The sequence below is a fragment of the Trachymyrmex cornetzi genome, unplaced genomic scaffold (assembly GCF_001594075.2).
Source record: "Trachymyrmex cornetzi isolate Tcor2-1 unplaced genomic scaffold, Tcor1.1 scaffold16, whole genome shotgun sequence".
NCBI lineage: Eukaryota > Metazoa > Arthropoda > Insecta > Hymenoptera > Formicidae > Trachymyrmex > Trachymyrmex cornetzi.
In genome coordinates, this window is record NW_017296201.1 from 6,585,662 (window position 1) to 6,603,157 (window position 17,496).

The 17,496-nt window shown below is 30.9% G+C and overlaps 2 protein-coding genes across 3 annotated transcripts; one reads left to right on the forward strand and one right to left on the reverse strand.

The window, feature by feature from the left end:
- The first annotated feature begins 2,146 nt into the window (after positions 1–2,146).
- On the forward strand, positions 2,147–13,833 carry LOC108758869 (glucosylceramidase). Its single transcript, XM_018504070.1, has 8 exons — positions 2,147–2,410; positions 4,992–5,067; positions 7,846–8,161; positions 9,854–10,119; positions 11,351–11,779; positions 11,902–11,981; positions 13,030–13,313; positions 13,696–13,833. Exons 2-8 carry the CDS (start codon positions 5,022–5,024, stop codon positions 13,802–13,804), a joined length of 1,530 nt encoding a protein of 509 aa, XP_018359572.1. The 5' UTR covers positions 2,147–2,410; positions 4,992–5,021; the 3' UTR covers positions 13,805–13,833.
- A 16-nt stretch (positions 13,834–13,849) lies between these two features.
- On the reverse strand, positions 13,850–16,510 carry mRpS30 (mitochondrial ribosomal protein S30). 2 transcript variants are annotated; one of them, XM_018504068.1, is made up of 5 exons: positions 15,653–16,273; positions 14,863–15,491; positions 14,400–14,793; positions 14,066–14,282; positions 13,850–13,919 (listed from the first exon to the last, which is right to left on the reverse strand). In XM_018504068.1, the coding sequence occupies exons 1-4, from the start codon at positions 16,111–16,113 to the stop codon at positions 14,072–14,074; spliced, it is 1,695 nt and encodes a 564-aa protein (XP_018359570.1). In that variant the 5' UTR covers positions 16,114–16,273; the 3' UTR covers positions 13,850–13,919; positions 14,066–14,071. The 2 variants fall into 2 exon arrangements, with proteins under 2 accessions (XP_018359570.1, XP_018359571.1); XM_018504069.1 differs by lacking the exon at positions 13,850–13,919 and adding an exon at positions 16,315–16,510 and having other exon boundaries at positions 13,991–14,282; positions 15,653–16,181.
- Between the last annotated feature and the right edge of the window lie 986 nt (positions 16,511–17,496).

Consider the following 17,496-nt stretch of genomic DNA (forward strand, 5'->3'; position numbering starts at 1 on the left):
TTGATGGCTATGAGAGAGAGAGAGAGAGAGAGAGAGAGAGAGAGAGAGAGAGAGAGAGAGAGAGAGAGAGAACAAAAGGGGAATTAATACTTGTTATTTATTGTATATAAACGTGTATCTTCATTACTTATCACTCATCACTGATAACTTATCATTTAATAATTTATACATTCTTATTGCAGACTTATATCTCATTTATGAAATTATAATTCTTAGAATATCTATTCTTTAATATAAAACAGATACTTTATTGATTCTTTATTGCTTTATTTTAGTTTCGGTTAAAATTATTAATAATAAATCTGTTTTCTCAAACTTTAAGCAAGTATCTCCGTATATATATATATAAACATGTATGTATATATATATATATTTGTTCATATATATATTTGTACGATCAAATTTATCAAAATTAAATATTATTGTAAATGGTTATCTCAAGCGTGGTCATATATCTGCTCGTGCTAAATTTCTATTTATCTCAATTATTTACGAAATTGTGATGTAAATTAAAAACTTGACTCTACGTATATATATATATATGTATATATATATATACACTACTCAACAAAAAATAGGGAACACTTTAGAACACGCTTAAAATTGCACAATATTCAGAACATCGTGACTCGGTAAAAAATTATCGCAGACAAAAATTCAAAAAAGCATTTGAAAGCTTGAAATCTCTACTTTCGAAATCGATAATTGATATTTCAATTTGACTGATTCTTTATGGAGATATACGGACACAAATGGATATCCGTCAAATTCTTAGAGCTCTATAAGAAGAAAATAAACAATATTTGTCTCTTTCAGTTTTTCTGTAAAGTTTGTAGTATTTGAGTAAAAAATTATTGAAGATCAATTTTCGGCAATTTTTAGTAATTAATATCTTGTTAATTTGCGAATGTTGCGAAAATTGCAAAAGAGGATTTCTTCTCAGTTTAGTCCATTCTGCCCCTATGCAAAAGATTTATCATTATTTTTCAAATATCCTGTATATATAAACGTTCACAAATTAGTTAACTAATTATCAACATTACACGCAATAGACTTCTTTAAAATATATAAACTTGATAGAAAACATTACAATCTCTATCAATATGCAAATCGCAGTAATGAATTTCTAAATTTTATGAAATACACGTATAATATACAATAAATAACTATATATTTATATCATGTAATTATATAACGTTATATTACATAAATTACATAATATTTATTGAAATTTGTAATAAATGTTTGACATGAATAATATATTGTTAGCTAAGACTGACAATAATTAACAACGATAATTTTAAATATATTTTGCAAGTTTATATTTTTATTCAAATATAATGAGAGAAGAGTCTGAAATCGTTATACATTCTAAAAGTAATATTTTCTTCTCTTTTAACAAATATGCTGTTACGAATGTATTATTTTCTATAAAATTTTTGAGAGAATATAACTATTAACTCTCTTGTGTATTTTCTTAGAAGTAAAAAAATTTACTTTTTTTTTTAACTAACCTTTTTAAAAGTGCATATTTTGTTAATATATATAATGAGTGTAGCAAAAAAATGTTTTTGAAGCAGAACCGTAAATTAGATAAACTCACTAATTGCATAGACCTATTATATTTATGCCTGTTTAAACTGTGTCAATTTGTTTCATTACGTAATTGCAGACAAACGTGTCTATAAGCAACGCTTTACAAAAAATTATTAAAAGAAGTTACACTTATTTTAATAATTTTAAAAACTATTAAAAGAAATAACAATTTACAAAAATTTTTTTTTAATTTTAAACCATATAAGATAATCTTATATATTTTTAGTTACAGCAAAACATTGTCACTAGCTAATTTTCAACATTTAAATCCTTTATATTATGATCAAAAAGTAAGATATTGAAATAAAAAATGCATTTTTAAAATAGGATGAATACATTTATGACTTCTAATTAGATTTTTAATATACAATGTTAAAATTTTTTACACAAAAAAGTCATTTTTTGTACTAAACGTCAATTATTTCAAAAACCTGACATAGTAGTAAAATTTGGCTTGCGAATATCACTTTTAGATTCCAAAAATTTATGAAAAACATCTTGCATAGTGTTCAAAATAATTCTTAGATAAAAATAATTCTTAGTAAACTAGTGCAATTTCTCGAACATATTATAGCAAGAACAACTTTCATTTCCCTAAAAAAGATAGTTTCCTAAACTAAGAAAATGTGCATTTATTAAAATGTACTGATAAATACATTATCGACAGCTTATCGGAAACATTATTGTACGTTCCGATAGGCACACACGAATGACTAATATCGCGCTATTCTTCAGTCATCATCATACCATTAGCGAATAAACAATAGTAATGTTTCTGCTCTACGAATAGTGCAGGACTTTCAACGATATTGAGGTACAAACATATATTATATGCATATAAGAGAATATATTAAAAAGAATTAAACTAAAAAGGGAGAGAGAAGAATTAACCTGAAAACCAGAATTAAACTATTGAAAAAAAGAAAAAGAGGATTATTGAAATATTACAATTCGTTACGGTTATTCTTTTTATGCTTCTGAGTATCTGTGTATCTAGATACCAAGTTTAAGCATTACATTTTTAGTGATTGTGTAATGATTTATTTTTAATTTGTAACGGAAAAATTATAATTTCCTTGTGACTCTCGAAATACAGTAATGAAATTAAGACAAATGAGAATGTAACGCAGTTGGAGCGTGATTAAATTATATTGCTGTTTCGTACAGTATTTACTTGAATATATATTTCAATATTAACGTTTCGACTCTTTTTTTAGTCATCATCAGCGATACACAGTTCTTCAAATCTCTGACACTTCCCTCATTTGTGACCTACTTTTAATCCGTCAAAAATTAAGATTTAGTTTAATATGGCTTAAATGAGCATTTAAATTTACAACACTCTTTCGTGTGTAATATAATCAAATAAATAATTACAAAAAAGACAATTAATCATGGCTACAGGAAAATACAACATAGTGTTAAAAAAGTACCTATTCGATTTTAATAGCAATATTAATAAATTAATTTTGTTTCGATTATTATATGGATATATCGATATTTCTTGATTTTATATAATAATCGAAACAAAATTAATTTATTAATATCGCTATTTAATATAATAGTAGTAAATAATATTGAGATACAATATCACACACAACCACACAAATCATCAAAATGTATATTCTTGTACTATAAAAATTTTAAATATTTGACACGTTGCCAATATTGATGTAATTAGAGATTTTTAACATTGTAAGACGTATACACAAACACACACACACACAATATATTGCAAAAATTATGCACAATTACTATTGAAATTATTATCATTATCTAAATAGATATAAAAATAAAAGATCCTCTTACATAAGTAACATAAGTAGAGGCTTTAGATACCAGATATGTAAATATAAAACCGGAATTTTTTAATAGAAAATACACGTTTATTGCATGAAAATGATAAAAAATATTTTATTCGAAGTATTGCCCATCGCTAGCTATACATTTTTCCCACCTGTCTGACAATTTGTGGATGTCACGCCAAAAAAATTGTTGCTCTTTTGAGCCAAACTAGTCATCTAGCCATTTTCGTACATCTTCGTAAGAAGTGAAGCGCTGCTGAGCAAGTGCGTGTCCCATTGATGCAAATAATTAGTAATCGGACGGAGCCAAGTCTGGTGAGTAAGCCGCATGCGAAAGTATTTCCCAACCAAACGCCTCAATCGTTTCCTTGACCAGTTTTGCTGTGTGTGATGGTGCATTATCATGAAGCAAAATCACTTTGTGTTGCCTTTTTTGATATTCCGGTCGTTTTTCACGCAAAGCTTGATTCAAATTGATCATTTGTTGTCGGTAGCGTTCAGTATTAACGGTTTCGCCAGGTTTTAGCAGCTCATAATAGATCACAACTTTCTGATCCCACCGAACACAGAATATTCTCAAAATATATCCACTTTTCATCGCCAGTCACAATTCGATTGAGAAATGACTTTCTTTTGTACCTGGCGAGCAGCATTTCGCAAGTGGTTTTTCGGTTTTCCTGCTGTCTTTCATTCAGTTCATGTGGAACCCATTTTCCCATCTTCTAGATCCTTCCCATGGATTTCAAGCGTATGGAGGCGGCTTCTCGTGTCACATTCAATTGATCCGCGAGTTGTTGTTGAGTTTGAGCATCATCTTCATCCAACAATGCTTGCAATTCGCTGTCTTCAAACTTTTTCGGTGGTTTTCCACGTTCTTCGTTTCTCACGTCAAAATCGCCACTTTTGAATTTTTTAAACCACTCAAAGCACTGTGATTTACCAAGAGCATGCTCACCGTAAGCTTCGACAAGCACTCGATGCGATTCTGCAGCAGTTTTCTTCAAATGGTAACAGAAAATCAATGCTGTTCGCAAATCGTAGTTTCCAGGCACAAAATTCGACATGTTCAACGTTATTACAAACTATACTGTTGTATGAAACTTGTATTGTTGTGAGTTGAAAATCTTTTGGTCTGTTTTCTGTTCCTGCACTAGACTGTTCTAGAACTCTCTTTCTCGCTTTAAACAAAAAAATATCAAAAGTATATCTTTCTCACTTTAAGTTCCAAAAGTGTACACTAGTTCAGCCACAGAAAACAGACCTTTTGTCAGATGTCAGAACAAGGAAATGGCGTCAATGACGCGGTCTGACGGCAACTACATTGACAGCTATGGCCATCTATTGATAAATTCCGGTTTCATATTTACATACCTGGTATAACAAAATGCCAATTTAATAAAACGATATCCGAAGATCTGAATCATAAATAAATTCCAATTATCTTTTGATTTTACGCACTGATGGCTATTATCACAGATGTTAGTCAATTAAAATAAGCGTATATATATAATGCAGCACATATGTATATATATTAATATTTTTGTGTATCATGAGTGTTTAATCGAAAAGTGAAACGCACTTTATTTGCAGATTAAAAAGAGTTCTTCGCAATAATTGAAAATGCTACGCACGGTAATTTTGATTGCTGTCTTCATCACAGTGAAAGGTATTTGCAATTAAAAACAATATTTGGTGTTATTTTATTTTTTAATACGTTTAAGAATGTTTCCGAAATCTTTCGTGGCCAATAAAAAAAATTTCCGAATAAAACAAACATTGGTAAATGTTTATTTTAGGGGACCCAACTCCGATGACCTTGACCTTAACATATGTTGTCAAGGTCATGACCCTGAGTGACCTCCAACAGGTTTCATTGGCGAACGTTATTCGTTAAAAAGTTATTAACACAAAAGAATTTAAAAAATAACGTCTTATTTCTGCATGTCTTCCACGCGAAGCGACTCCCACTCCATCTCCCTCCCTGCTTAGGGGCGCACGACTTCCATGCGAAACGACTCCCACCTCACCTCCCCCTTCCCCTACTTAGAGGCGCATGACTTCGCCAGCAATTTGACCAGATAGGATGGAACTCGCTTCGCATGGAAAGTCGTGCACCCCTAAGCAGGAAGAAAGGTGGGATGGGAGTTGCTTCGCGTGGAAATCGTGCGCCCCAAAGCAGTAATTAAGATGTTATTTCTTAAACTTTTTTTGTTATTACTTTATTAACGAATAACGTCCGCCAACTAAAACCTGTTCGAGGTCACTCAGGGTAATAACCTTGATAATATACGTCAAGGTCATCGGAACTGGGTTCCCTAAAGTAAATATTTACCCAAACATTATTAAATGTTATCAGTGTCGTAGTTTCCATTACCTATATCTTTTTTTAAATTTTAATAAATACAATTTACTAATTACAAAATAATTATGTTCATTATTTCAAAAAATATATATGATATTGTTATAGAAAAAAAATTGAAGAAATCTATTTATAGTAAAGAAATTTTTTTTAGAAAATTGTTATCTCTTTATTATGTTATGTACTACATGTTAATTCTGTACTAATTTTGCACTAATGACGCATTACTTTACATAATTATTACATTATTATCCGTCGGTTATTTTTCAGCGTTTTTGAACTCCTTATTTTGAAAGTACTATGAGCCTAGTATCGCAATGTCATGATTTGTCAAGTGTAAATTGCGACAATATATTGATTTCAGCAAAATTTTCAAAATTGTATGGCATTTATAATACTTAAAAAATAAACTTGAATTTGCGAATTTTGCATACAATCAGCGTAGAGCAGATTTACTGAAATGAGTGAATTTAATTTCACAAAATAGTTTATAACGAGCCAAGTTTTTTATTCTTTTCGATATACATAGATAGATAGATAGATAGAGAGATAGATAGATAGATAGATAGATAGATAGATAGATATCTTTATTTGTACAGCGCTCTAGGTAAAGTACTTTCCAAGTGCTAAATGTACAAAGGCATTACTACAGAAATAGTAATAGATAATGTAGAAAATAAAAAAAATAATATTTTTTATTAATTAACAATTATACTTATTAATGAATAACTATAATAATTAAATATATATATTTATGTTAATTATTTATTAATAAGTATAATTATTAATTAATAAGGTATTATTTTTCTTGGTGTGTGTATATATTGCATTGTGTGTGTGCGTGTGTGTGCGTGCGTGTATGTGTGTGTGTACAGTGCCCAACAAAAGTTTTGGGCCATCTAAATAATTTCTGAATGGTTCGAGATATAGGATTGAAATTTACAGGGATACAACGGGATCGTTAAATCTATCATTGAACCTCAAAAACACTCATTCCTGGGAGGAAGGGGAAGAAGGGGGCCTGAAAATCTTAAATGGCATATGGGGTCGAGAGAAGACTTGTTTGAAAGGGCTTTTTGAGACGAGAACAACGCGGACTGGCCAAAGTCTATAATTTTTTTTCGCAGAGTTATGATCATTTGAGCATTGTTATTCAGAAGAAAGAGTTGTTACATCTTTTGCGTGTGTCCGCGCGCGCGCGCGCGCTCATCTTGGCTCATCTTTAATTGAATTAGTGACACAATAAGATCCTATCGAGAAGTAGCCGAATTATTCAATGCCACTTATCCTGACCGTGATCTAATTTCAAAATCAACTATTTCTGAAAAACCAATTCAACAAGCCAAGGTGAGCGAGCGAGCGCGCACGCACACATACGCATGCACGCGCACGCACACACACACAAGAGATGTAATTCTTTCTTCTGAATAGCAATGTTCAAATGATCATAACTCTGCGAAAAAAAAACGTAAAAGACCTGTCCGCGTTATTCTCGTCTCGAAAAATCCTTTCAAACGAGCCTTCTCTCGACTTCACATGCCATTTAAGATTTTCAGGCCCCCTTCTCCCCCCTCTCCCCGGGAATGTTAAGGGGGTGTTTTTGAGATTCAATAATAGATTTTACGATCCCGTTGTACCCCTGTAAAATTCAATCCTATATTTCGAACCATTCAGAAATTATTCAGGGGTAACCCAAGACTTTTGGCAGGCACTTACTCCTATATATACAAAGAAAAGTGAACCATTTACAATCCAAAATCAGAACACACAAATTAATTACTGTTATAAAGTTATAGTTGCACAGTTTAGTCTTGGAATACATAGGAAAAGAAAGAGAAAGCGAGCGAGAGAGAGAGAGAGAGAGAGAGAGAGAGAGAGAGAGAGAGTGAGTGAGTGAGTGAGTGAGTGAGTGAGTGAGTGAGTGAGTGAGTGAGTGAGTGAGTGAGTGAGTGAGTGATGTTCGATACTTCTATCAAAGCTTCAATATTTTTGAAAAGACTTCTATAACAATGTGTCAATTAAAAAATCATACATGCCAATTTAAGTGTCGGAACATACAATTGAATGTTCTTCTTTTCATTACAGGAGACGAATGTATACCACGTTCATTCGGGAACAATTTTATAGTATGCGTCTGTAACTCGACGTATTGCGATACAGTAAGCAAGGAAAACTTACAAGAGAACCAGCTTTTATATTACACATCCACCGAAGATGGTAAAAGAATGCAATTGTCCGTTATGAATTTCACCGCCAAAAATGAATCCGAAACCGGTCTGGTTCTCACAGTGGACAATAATCAGAAATTTCAAAAGATACAAGGATTTGGCGGAGCAATGACCGATGCCGCCGCACTCAACATTAGAAGTCTTAGTAATAAAACTCAACAAATACTACTTGAGTACGTGATTGCCATTATTAATTAGGAGTGCAGAGCGATAACATTAATCGGGAAAAAAAACTTCAAGATCGAGGAACGGAATAAAAGCTCTAGACAATGCGAGGCAACAACGACAAGAACAATATAGTATAGAAATAAGAATAGTATAGAAACAAGCGATTCATAATTGTCGCCTCTCGTTGCACAATGCTGCGAAAGAAATAAAAAGCTAATCAATCTGATCGCTTATAGACTGCAGTATTAGAGTGGCCCTTATTTACTCTTGGTGAAAACCTTTTTGGGAATTTTTCTTCGCGCTACCTGCTAATTTAGTTCCATTTTATGAAAAAATAATCTGTGTACAATTTCAGTTCAACCGAATAAAGGGAAAAGATGCCCCTGAGATTTTGAAAATCGAAAGCATTATTCGATTTGGAACTTCGACTAGATAACATATCCGGGTTGATTGTCCGTCGTACTCCAAATTCTTTGAATCGGTATATATACAAAGAATATTCATACAATATTCTGAACATTTCATCGACATTTGTATATTCTGTGACGATTCTTTCACTGTGCCAGAATATTCGGCACATTGGGAATACGAATCGAACTTTCTATTAATATTTATTGTTAGCTGGGTGGATTCCTCTGTTTCTATCATTATCATTACTTCTATCGCTGTTGCCTCGCATTGTGTTTAGGGCTTAAATCTTACGAAGGGAGGCTATGAATTATCCCTCACCAATTTCTATGAAACTTGATGAGCATATTAAGTGTTCCTTTTTCTGATATGATAATCTTTAATATTTATTCTTCTGCACAATTATTTTTGAAGCACAAATGATTATTATCTAAATGAGAAATGATATTGAAATCGATGTTGATTCGATATCGAAATCATCAAATCGACGTCGATTCGACATTGATTTCATTGTTATTTCTCATTGGACGATTTCATTTTTATTTCTTACATAGCACAGTATACTATACCATACATAAACCATATATAATTATATCATGATGATAAAAATAGGTTGAAATTTTCCACACGTTTCTTACGTCATACATATTGTTAAATCAAAATCGTATTAATCAAGAGCGATTTGGAGTTGATGCTGTAAACGATGCGCAATATTCTATTATAATAATTTTAAAACTTTAATAATTCAGGATTACACAAATTTTCAAAAAATTATTACATAAGTTCCGTACCCAGCAAACGAGAATGGATTGAAATGGATTTTAAAATGGATTCAGATTTTCAGAAATATGGATTCATGAATGTTAAAATGAATCCTTTCCAATTCTGAATGCATTTTTATTTATTTATAGGAATTGCATGAAACAAATGTCTATTCCTTTTCAATCTTGAATGCGTTTTTATTCATTTATAGGAATGACATGGAGTATATTTCTATGCTTTTCAATCTAAAAATAATATTATAGTATTTTGTGTGCATCGTGAATACTGTTTAATTTAAAATTCTGAATAAGAAATGCAGTTTTTCAATCCAATTGAATAAAAAAGTTTTTCTTTTAATGGCCTATTTTCTTAAAATGGGCCATGAATACTATTCAAAATTTTGAGTAGAAAATCTATTGTTTCATTTAAAAATGCATCATGAGTGCTATTTTATTCAGAATTGTGAATAAGAAATAACTGGATTTCATCCATTCCGATGATAACCTCTCATGTATAGTTATTTCTAGGTCGTATTTTGGTTCCGACGGTATCGGATACACGTTTACTCGTATACCTATCGCAGGTACCGATTTCTCGACGAGACCATATACATACGACGACGTACTCAATGATTTTACGTTAAGTAATTTTAAACTTGTGGAGGAAGATGACTTCAAAATTGGATATCTACATCATATCAAAAATATTATGTCTAATTCAGATGAACTTAAGGTATTAACGACTGCATGGAGCGCGCCTGCGTGGATGAAAAGTTCTAAATGTATAACTTGGGGTAAAGAAATATTAGATGAGACAATATCCTGCATTAACCAGAAAAAAATTTCTAGAAACCAGAAAGCTTTAAAGTGTTTATTACACGACTAAAATATTGAATTTAAAAAATTTACGAAAGTTTATACTTTATTAAAATTTTGAAAAGGTTAATTACTTATAGACAAAAGTCTATTATGATATTATATATGTATAATCCTAATACATAAAACAGGCAGAGATAAAGTAAAATGAGACAGAAAATAAATCAACTGATTAATTTAAAATCAAAACTTTACATTTTGTTTCTAGTATTTTTTAACGATAGCAAATACCGCTTTAATGTTTAAATGCACAAAATTTTTCGGTGTTTTATTTCGTAAAAATATAGTATTAAAATGTACAATCAATTAAAACAATTTTAAAATACTTTCGACAATTAAGAAACGCTAAAAAAGATATTAGCTTTAAATCAGTCATATTTAGAAAGCAAACAGTAGTATTTATTAACAAAATCTAGCACTAACATAAGGATCCGCAGGCATTTGAGTTATTGTTATCAAGTATCCAAGAACGCAAAGATTTACAAACATTATATGTATATATGTTGAATTAATAGTGAAAAAATCAAGATTTTTCGTTTTATGATTTAATAGTGAAAAAATCAAGAGTTTCATTCGACTTAATAAGAAAAATAAGAATAAGAACAGGACTCATATTTGTGTGAATAAAACGGTATAGCATAATTATAAATAAACTCTGCAATTTAATTTTTAAATCTTTTTTAAACCCGAAAAAAAAATAAAACATAATAACTGGTCCATTTTATTTCGCGGTGTGTCTTACTTCATTCTCTGTAAATATTTTGATAACATTTCTCTTTAAAAAAAAAACCAGTTTTGCAACAATATCATTAATGTTATCAATGCTACTAAAAAAATGACGTTTTTATTTTCAAAATAAATTTAATTTAATTCAATATTTTCGTCTTCTCTCTCTCTCTCTCTCTCTCTCTCTCTCTCTCTCTCTCTCTTTCAAATTATTTGTAAAAGCTATATTTTGCTTTATATTATTATTTATAGATACTCAAACAACACAAAGTCCAAAATTGTGACATAAGACGTCTTTAAGTCATCTTTTAGACGCAAAAAACGTCTTATGACCCGATTTTAGATACTTTTTGTTGTCTAAGTAAGTACTAAGTGCTAGAATAATTAAATATGAGATATCGTAATATATGATAATATCGACAGGTGTTTTAGAACATAAATATTATCAACTTTACGCTGATTATATCGTTAAGTTCTTTGACGCATATAAGGAACGTGGTATAAATATATGGGGCATAACACCTGGCAATGAACCATTAGATGGATTTATTCCATTCTTCACTTTCAATTCCATGGGTTGGACGCCCACCACCTCTGCGACTTGGACCGTGAATCATTTAGCTCCGACTTTAGCTAATGCCGGATATAATCCTCTCTACATAGCGATGGACGATCAACGCTTCGAAATCCCGTGGTTTACCGAAATGATGTTTGAGGATCCAAAAGCTAAAGAACTGTTCTCTGGCACTGCGGTCCATTGGTACACTGATGAAATGTTTTCACCGCTTAGACTGTCTATATTGCATGATAAGTATCCAGACAAGTTTATACTGATGACCGAAGCATGCACCGGTATGTATAATTAATTATATAGAATATATGTAGATCATACCAATTAAAAATATATTTCCACGCGCATGAGTCTTTCTTACAAAAATCTAAAAAAAAATTCGTGTAATGTTCGTCTCATGTAGGTAGCAGTCCCTTCGACAAGGAAAAAGTAATATTAGGATCATGGGACCGAGGACAACAATATGCCTTAAATATAATCGAGGTTTGTATACATATTCGATACCAATTGGTCTATATTCCAAACGCATTTATTTAGTTTTTAATTTTATCTACCTAATATGAAGAACATTTCCAATTTAATCACGAAATAAGAACTACGTTTAATTATAAATGTATGATAAAAACTTTTAAAGGCACTGGAGTTTAATTAGAAAAGTATATACTATTTGACAAATTCACATTACATGTTTCGGCTATAAATTCGAGCCCTTCTCAGATATAAAAAATACAATAAAAATATACAATAAAATTATATACTGTGTAAGATGAAACGCAACCGCTAATGAAAAACGCTGAGAATATACAATATACCGATGGAATGATAGTGCTAGATAAAATACTTGAAACAGAGGAAACGAAAATTGCTCGTCAATTGTTTGGAAGACCGATTGAGAAAAAACTTTTTCGTTCGTCGTACTATTGGAAAAGAAAAAAGAAAAAACTTAGTGAATTTTTTATATACGTACTTAAAGAATAAATGCAATGCAAGCAACCAAGTTTCCCCCTGGTAAAAGACTTACCCCAATCCAAGGTATCCAGCACTAGCATTCCATCGATATGATATTGTATATTCTCAGCGTTTTTCATTAGCGGTTGCGTTTTATCTTACACAGTATATAATTTTATTGTATTTTTTACATCTGAGGAGGGCTCGAATTTGTAGCCGAAACATGTAATGTGAATTTATTAAATATTATCTTATTCTCTATTAATAGGTAATTTATTAGTTTATACACACTTTTTAGTTTATAATGTTTGTAATCTTATTCGTGGACTCCTATTTGCCTTGATGTCATATAATTTTACTATTTTAATATTGAGAGTCCTGTTTTGATTTATTTGTATATATTATTTGGTTAATCCGTTTTACGGTATTAAGAAATTTTATTACAGCACGAGGTATTTTCATTATGTAAAAGATAAAAGTAATATAAATATAAAAATGAAAGTAATATAAATCATATATGTAATATATAAAAGTACTTTGAATTGTGTATAATATTAATAAGATTTACAAATTATATTTCTAGAATTTATCACATTGGATAGTTGGATGGATAGATTGGAATATGGCACTTAATGAGTACGGAGCACCAAATTGGGCAAAAAATTATGTAGATTCACCAATCATCGTAATACCGCAAACAGACGAATTTTACAAGCAGCCTATGTTTTACGCAATTTCTCACTTCAGCCAATTTGTGCCGCGTGACTCTTATAGAATTTTATCTACGGGTCTTGAGGACAATCCAAACATTAAAACGATAGCGTTCTTGACGCCCGAACAACATATTGTTGTCGTGGCTGTTAACAAGTTAGTAGAAAATATTTTAAACCGTCACATTAATTATTTATAGCAGTCACATTACGAGTGCTTTCCAGCAAGAACACAAGTCAGTCACTGTGTAACATAGTGAATCGTTTCATCCTTGTTTAACATAGGCAAACAAGGATGTAATGATTCATTGTGTTACACCGTGTCTGATTGAATCCTTGCTAGAAAGCACTCTATGTAACAAAATTTTTTCGAAAAATATATGACAATCTTTTTTATATTTTTTTATTTAAAAAAATTAATTTTCTAATTTTTTTAACTATCTTTTTTACTTATTTTTCTTTATTTTAAATTACTATAATTATTTTTTCATAATTTAATAAACTCTTAAAATATATAATTTGAAATTTTTGTGTTGCAGAGCTAACACTCCTTCCACTATAACAGTAAAAAATAAGAATAAAAACAACGTAGTAAATGTACGCTTACCTGCCAAATCTTTCAATACATTGTTGTATTTAGCACAATAATGCAGAAATTTATATCTAAATTATATATATATAAGAAATATACAAGTCTTCTTTACTTTTCTTGCAGAAAAGTCAAAATCATAAAACTTTAACATTGCTTCACACTTTGTATGAACTTTTCACATAGAAACAAAGATTGTATGTTATACGAAGTTGTATGTTGTATGGTATTATACACGTTACAATAAAAATTAATAATTGTCTTTTATACAATCGCTATTATATTTAAAATATAATATAATTCAATATAATAATTTGTACCTTTAATTATGGATAAAACGTTTTTGCCCATCGTCCTATGCTTCTCTTTTTGGGATTTGCTCGTAAACGTCTTGGTATATAAGCCGGTTGATGATCATCTAATGTACGTTTGTACATTTTAATGCCAAATTCCCAAGGTTCTCGTTTCTTATCCATTGGACGAGTTTTATGTTTAATAATATAGATTTTTTGCCAATCATATATTTCCGGTATTCGTCTAAAAAAAGATATAACAAATTAATAAATATAAACATAATTCCCTTTTACTATCAGTTAACATTAAAAATATAATAAAAAGGGTATAATTATTAAAATAACTTTAATGTTATTTTACCTGTGCCTCGGCCTGTTAGCCACTAGATGCTTATACTGTTTTTCGAGCCAATTTCTTCTTTCATCATGTTCGATGTCTGCTATTACTTTCACGGATTTCCCTAAATATGGTTTTAAATTTACGCCTACTCTTTCTTCAGGAATATTCATGTAAAACTTAATTAAAGTTTTGAGAACTTCTTCATTTAAACCATGAACTTTCTCATTTTCTATTTTATCAAATAATTTAATTGGTTCTGTAATCCAACATATGTTGCGCTTTGAATTTTCATCCGCGTACTCAGAATGCACTAAAGTAGTATTAAGTTGATAAACAAAAAATGACCACCATTGTCCATTTGTTATAATCGTCTGAGTAGTTAATGGATACGTAATATCATTAAAAGTAGAAAAACCTGAAATTTTAGACGTGTAAAACTCGAAATTCAAATTATTTAAATTATAATTTTAAACTACAAAAGTACCTTGATAACAGGCTTGCGACAATAACCAGCTATAAGATGCTAATATAGCCTGTATTGTGAGTGCTGTAGATGTATCATTATATTTTTCTGGCCTTGTTTGCAAGTACGTGCAATTATGATACGATAAAAGTCCGAATTCATTTTCATCGCCAGGCCAAAATCCAGGTATATTAGTTAAGTGTTTCTTTTCAAAAGTATAATTTAATACCTTGGGATTCAATTTGAATGTAGGCACTTCCAAAGCTGAATTTTCGCAATCGCTTAAGGGAATAATCTGTCGCAGAGGATGCTTATGTCTCAAATGTACGACAGGTTGACCAAAATATTGAACAGGCAAATTTACTGAGTCATCAACAAATTTCTTCAGAAATTTAACAGATTTTCTAAAATTCCTCACAAAATTAGGGGGGTTTATACCACCCATAAACCAAGATGCTTCTAATCTTGGTTCGAAATCAACTTCGGTGTGTAATAAATGTGGATTTTCAGAGGTAAGATGTATCAGCATTGTTCTATTAATTCTGTGAATTAATGATTTAGATATAATTTCTTCCATGTTTATTTTTCTGTCTAAAGTCTTAATGTTTTCATCCAATGGAAATTTATCTGCTTTTATTTCATGCTCTCTTCTGTAATAATATAATATATTAATATTGAAAAGAAAAGTTTTCAAATATTAAAATAACACATATATATTAATTAACAGTGAATAATCAGATAATTAATTATAATTTATAGTTTATATATTACATCATAAAGAAAAGAATATTCAATTCACAGAAATACCTACCTTCTGATGCAATGTTCAAAAATTATGTTATCCTCTATGTCACTCTTGATTGATTGTACTATTTTATCTAATTGTTCGATAGAAATTACAGTATTATAATATGCTGGCAGACCAAATTCCTTGACGATATGTGTTCTTGTAAAATATTGCGCATGTGACAAAGAATTATATGGTACAACATGTTCTTTTAGGATTAGCGACTTCCAGCCATAATAACGTGGCATATTAATCTTGAATAGCTTCTCCTCCACAGTTTCTAAGCTCTTGATTTCCTCATGCCAAGCTTGCCTTTTCCTTTTGCATTTAGCTTTAAAGCTTATATCTTCAATGGATGGATATATTGGTTCTACATCTTTGGCTTCATTTTTAACTTCGCTGACAGCTGATATACTATATTTTTTCTGTTTGCCATATTTGACTACCGTATTAAACAATAGTCTCTGTCGAACGTGAGCAAACATACTTCTAAGCAAAAGCAACAAGACTTTTCAAAACTATTTAGTTTCCACGTTTTTTAACACATATACATCTAGAAGTAACGACTCAGATTTTATATATTGCCCAATTACTCGACTTAAATATTGTGAACTAATTCATGATTATTTCGATTAAAAATATCGATTCTACAGAGAAATTAGTATTTATTATGCATGTTTACATACATTATTAGTTCGTACAGGTTATGTTATAACTTGGAATTATACACTTTAAATATCAGTTTTACTTCTTAATTTATCGTATGATGTAAAAAATAATGGTAAAATGTAGTCGACATTGGTTAACAATGACTTCAAGAAAATACTCTTCTTTTTGTAACCTTAGCCTCGAAACACTGGAACCTGGAACCGCCAGAGAATTAAGGTGCTATTTCATGCAGCGAAGCTTCACTCACAGATTCACAGAAACATATAGGCTGGGTTCGGAGAGACACTATTAGCGCTATTTGTGTCATTCTATCTTCGTCATCCATTAAGGGGATGCTGGAGTGTCCTGTTTTACCATCAATTTTTAAAGACTCTTTTCTCTTAATTGTGTTTATGGATTGAAAAGTCCTTCTCCACAATCAAAGTATCGACAACAACACAGGCTGCCAGCTACAATGTAACGCGAAAAATGAAAGAAAATTAAAAATTGTAGTTTTGTCACCGGCTCCTGCAGTCAACTCGTCACAATATGTGCTGCATATAAGAGTTTCAGATTTTACCCGTTTAAAATAAGTAGCCAGCAGCCTACAGAAAACCTTGAACAACAATCCTATGCTTTTAGAAACGATGTAGAGGCTTTGGTACAAGAGAAAAGAGTCGCCAAAAATTTCGTTCGTATACTACGAATAAAATTGACGTGAAGCCATGAAACCGTGCAGTATTTTAGTTGATCTCTTTCTAAGAGATGACGTTGCAATACGTCAGATAAGGACAGATGAATGCGTTTGAGCGAGACACAACGATATAGATAAGTATAAGAAATGAATGAAAGATGTCACTATTATCGAATTTGGAATGTAAAAAAGTCTGTACTATCGACTTTGATTAACTTCGACCGTCACTCCAGCATCCCCTTAAACGTGAAATAAGGATAAGTGACACAAATAGCGTTGATAACGCGCTTCCCGAACGCAGCCAATATGAATCAAATATCGATTTATCATCTCTAGCCTTGAAAAATGGATGATGTACCCTAAGAAAAGTGGACGTTGCTATGTAGTTTACAACCACTTTGTCAGAGGGCAGTAGTGCGCGACAGCATTTTGCGGTTACAGGTTTTGGGCCGTCATGTCCTCTCTCAGATTCCTCTCTGTTCAAAGTGTCTTCTAGAATCTAGCGTTCTAGCTTTACTGTTTTTTG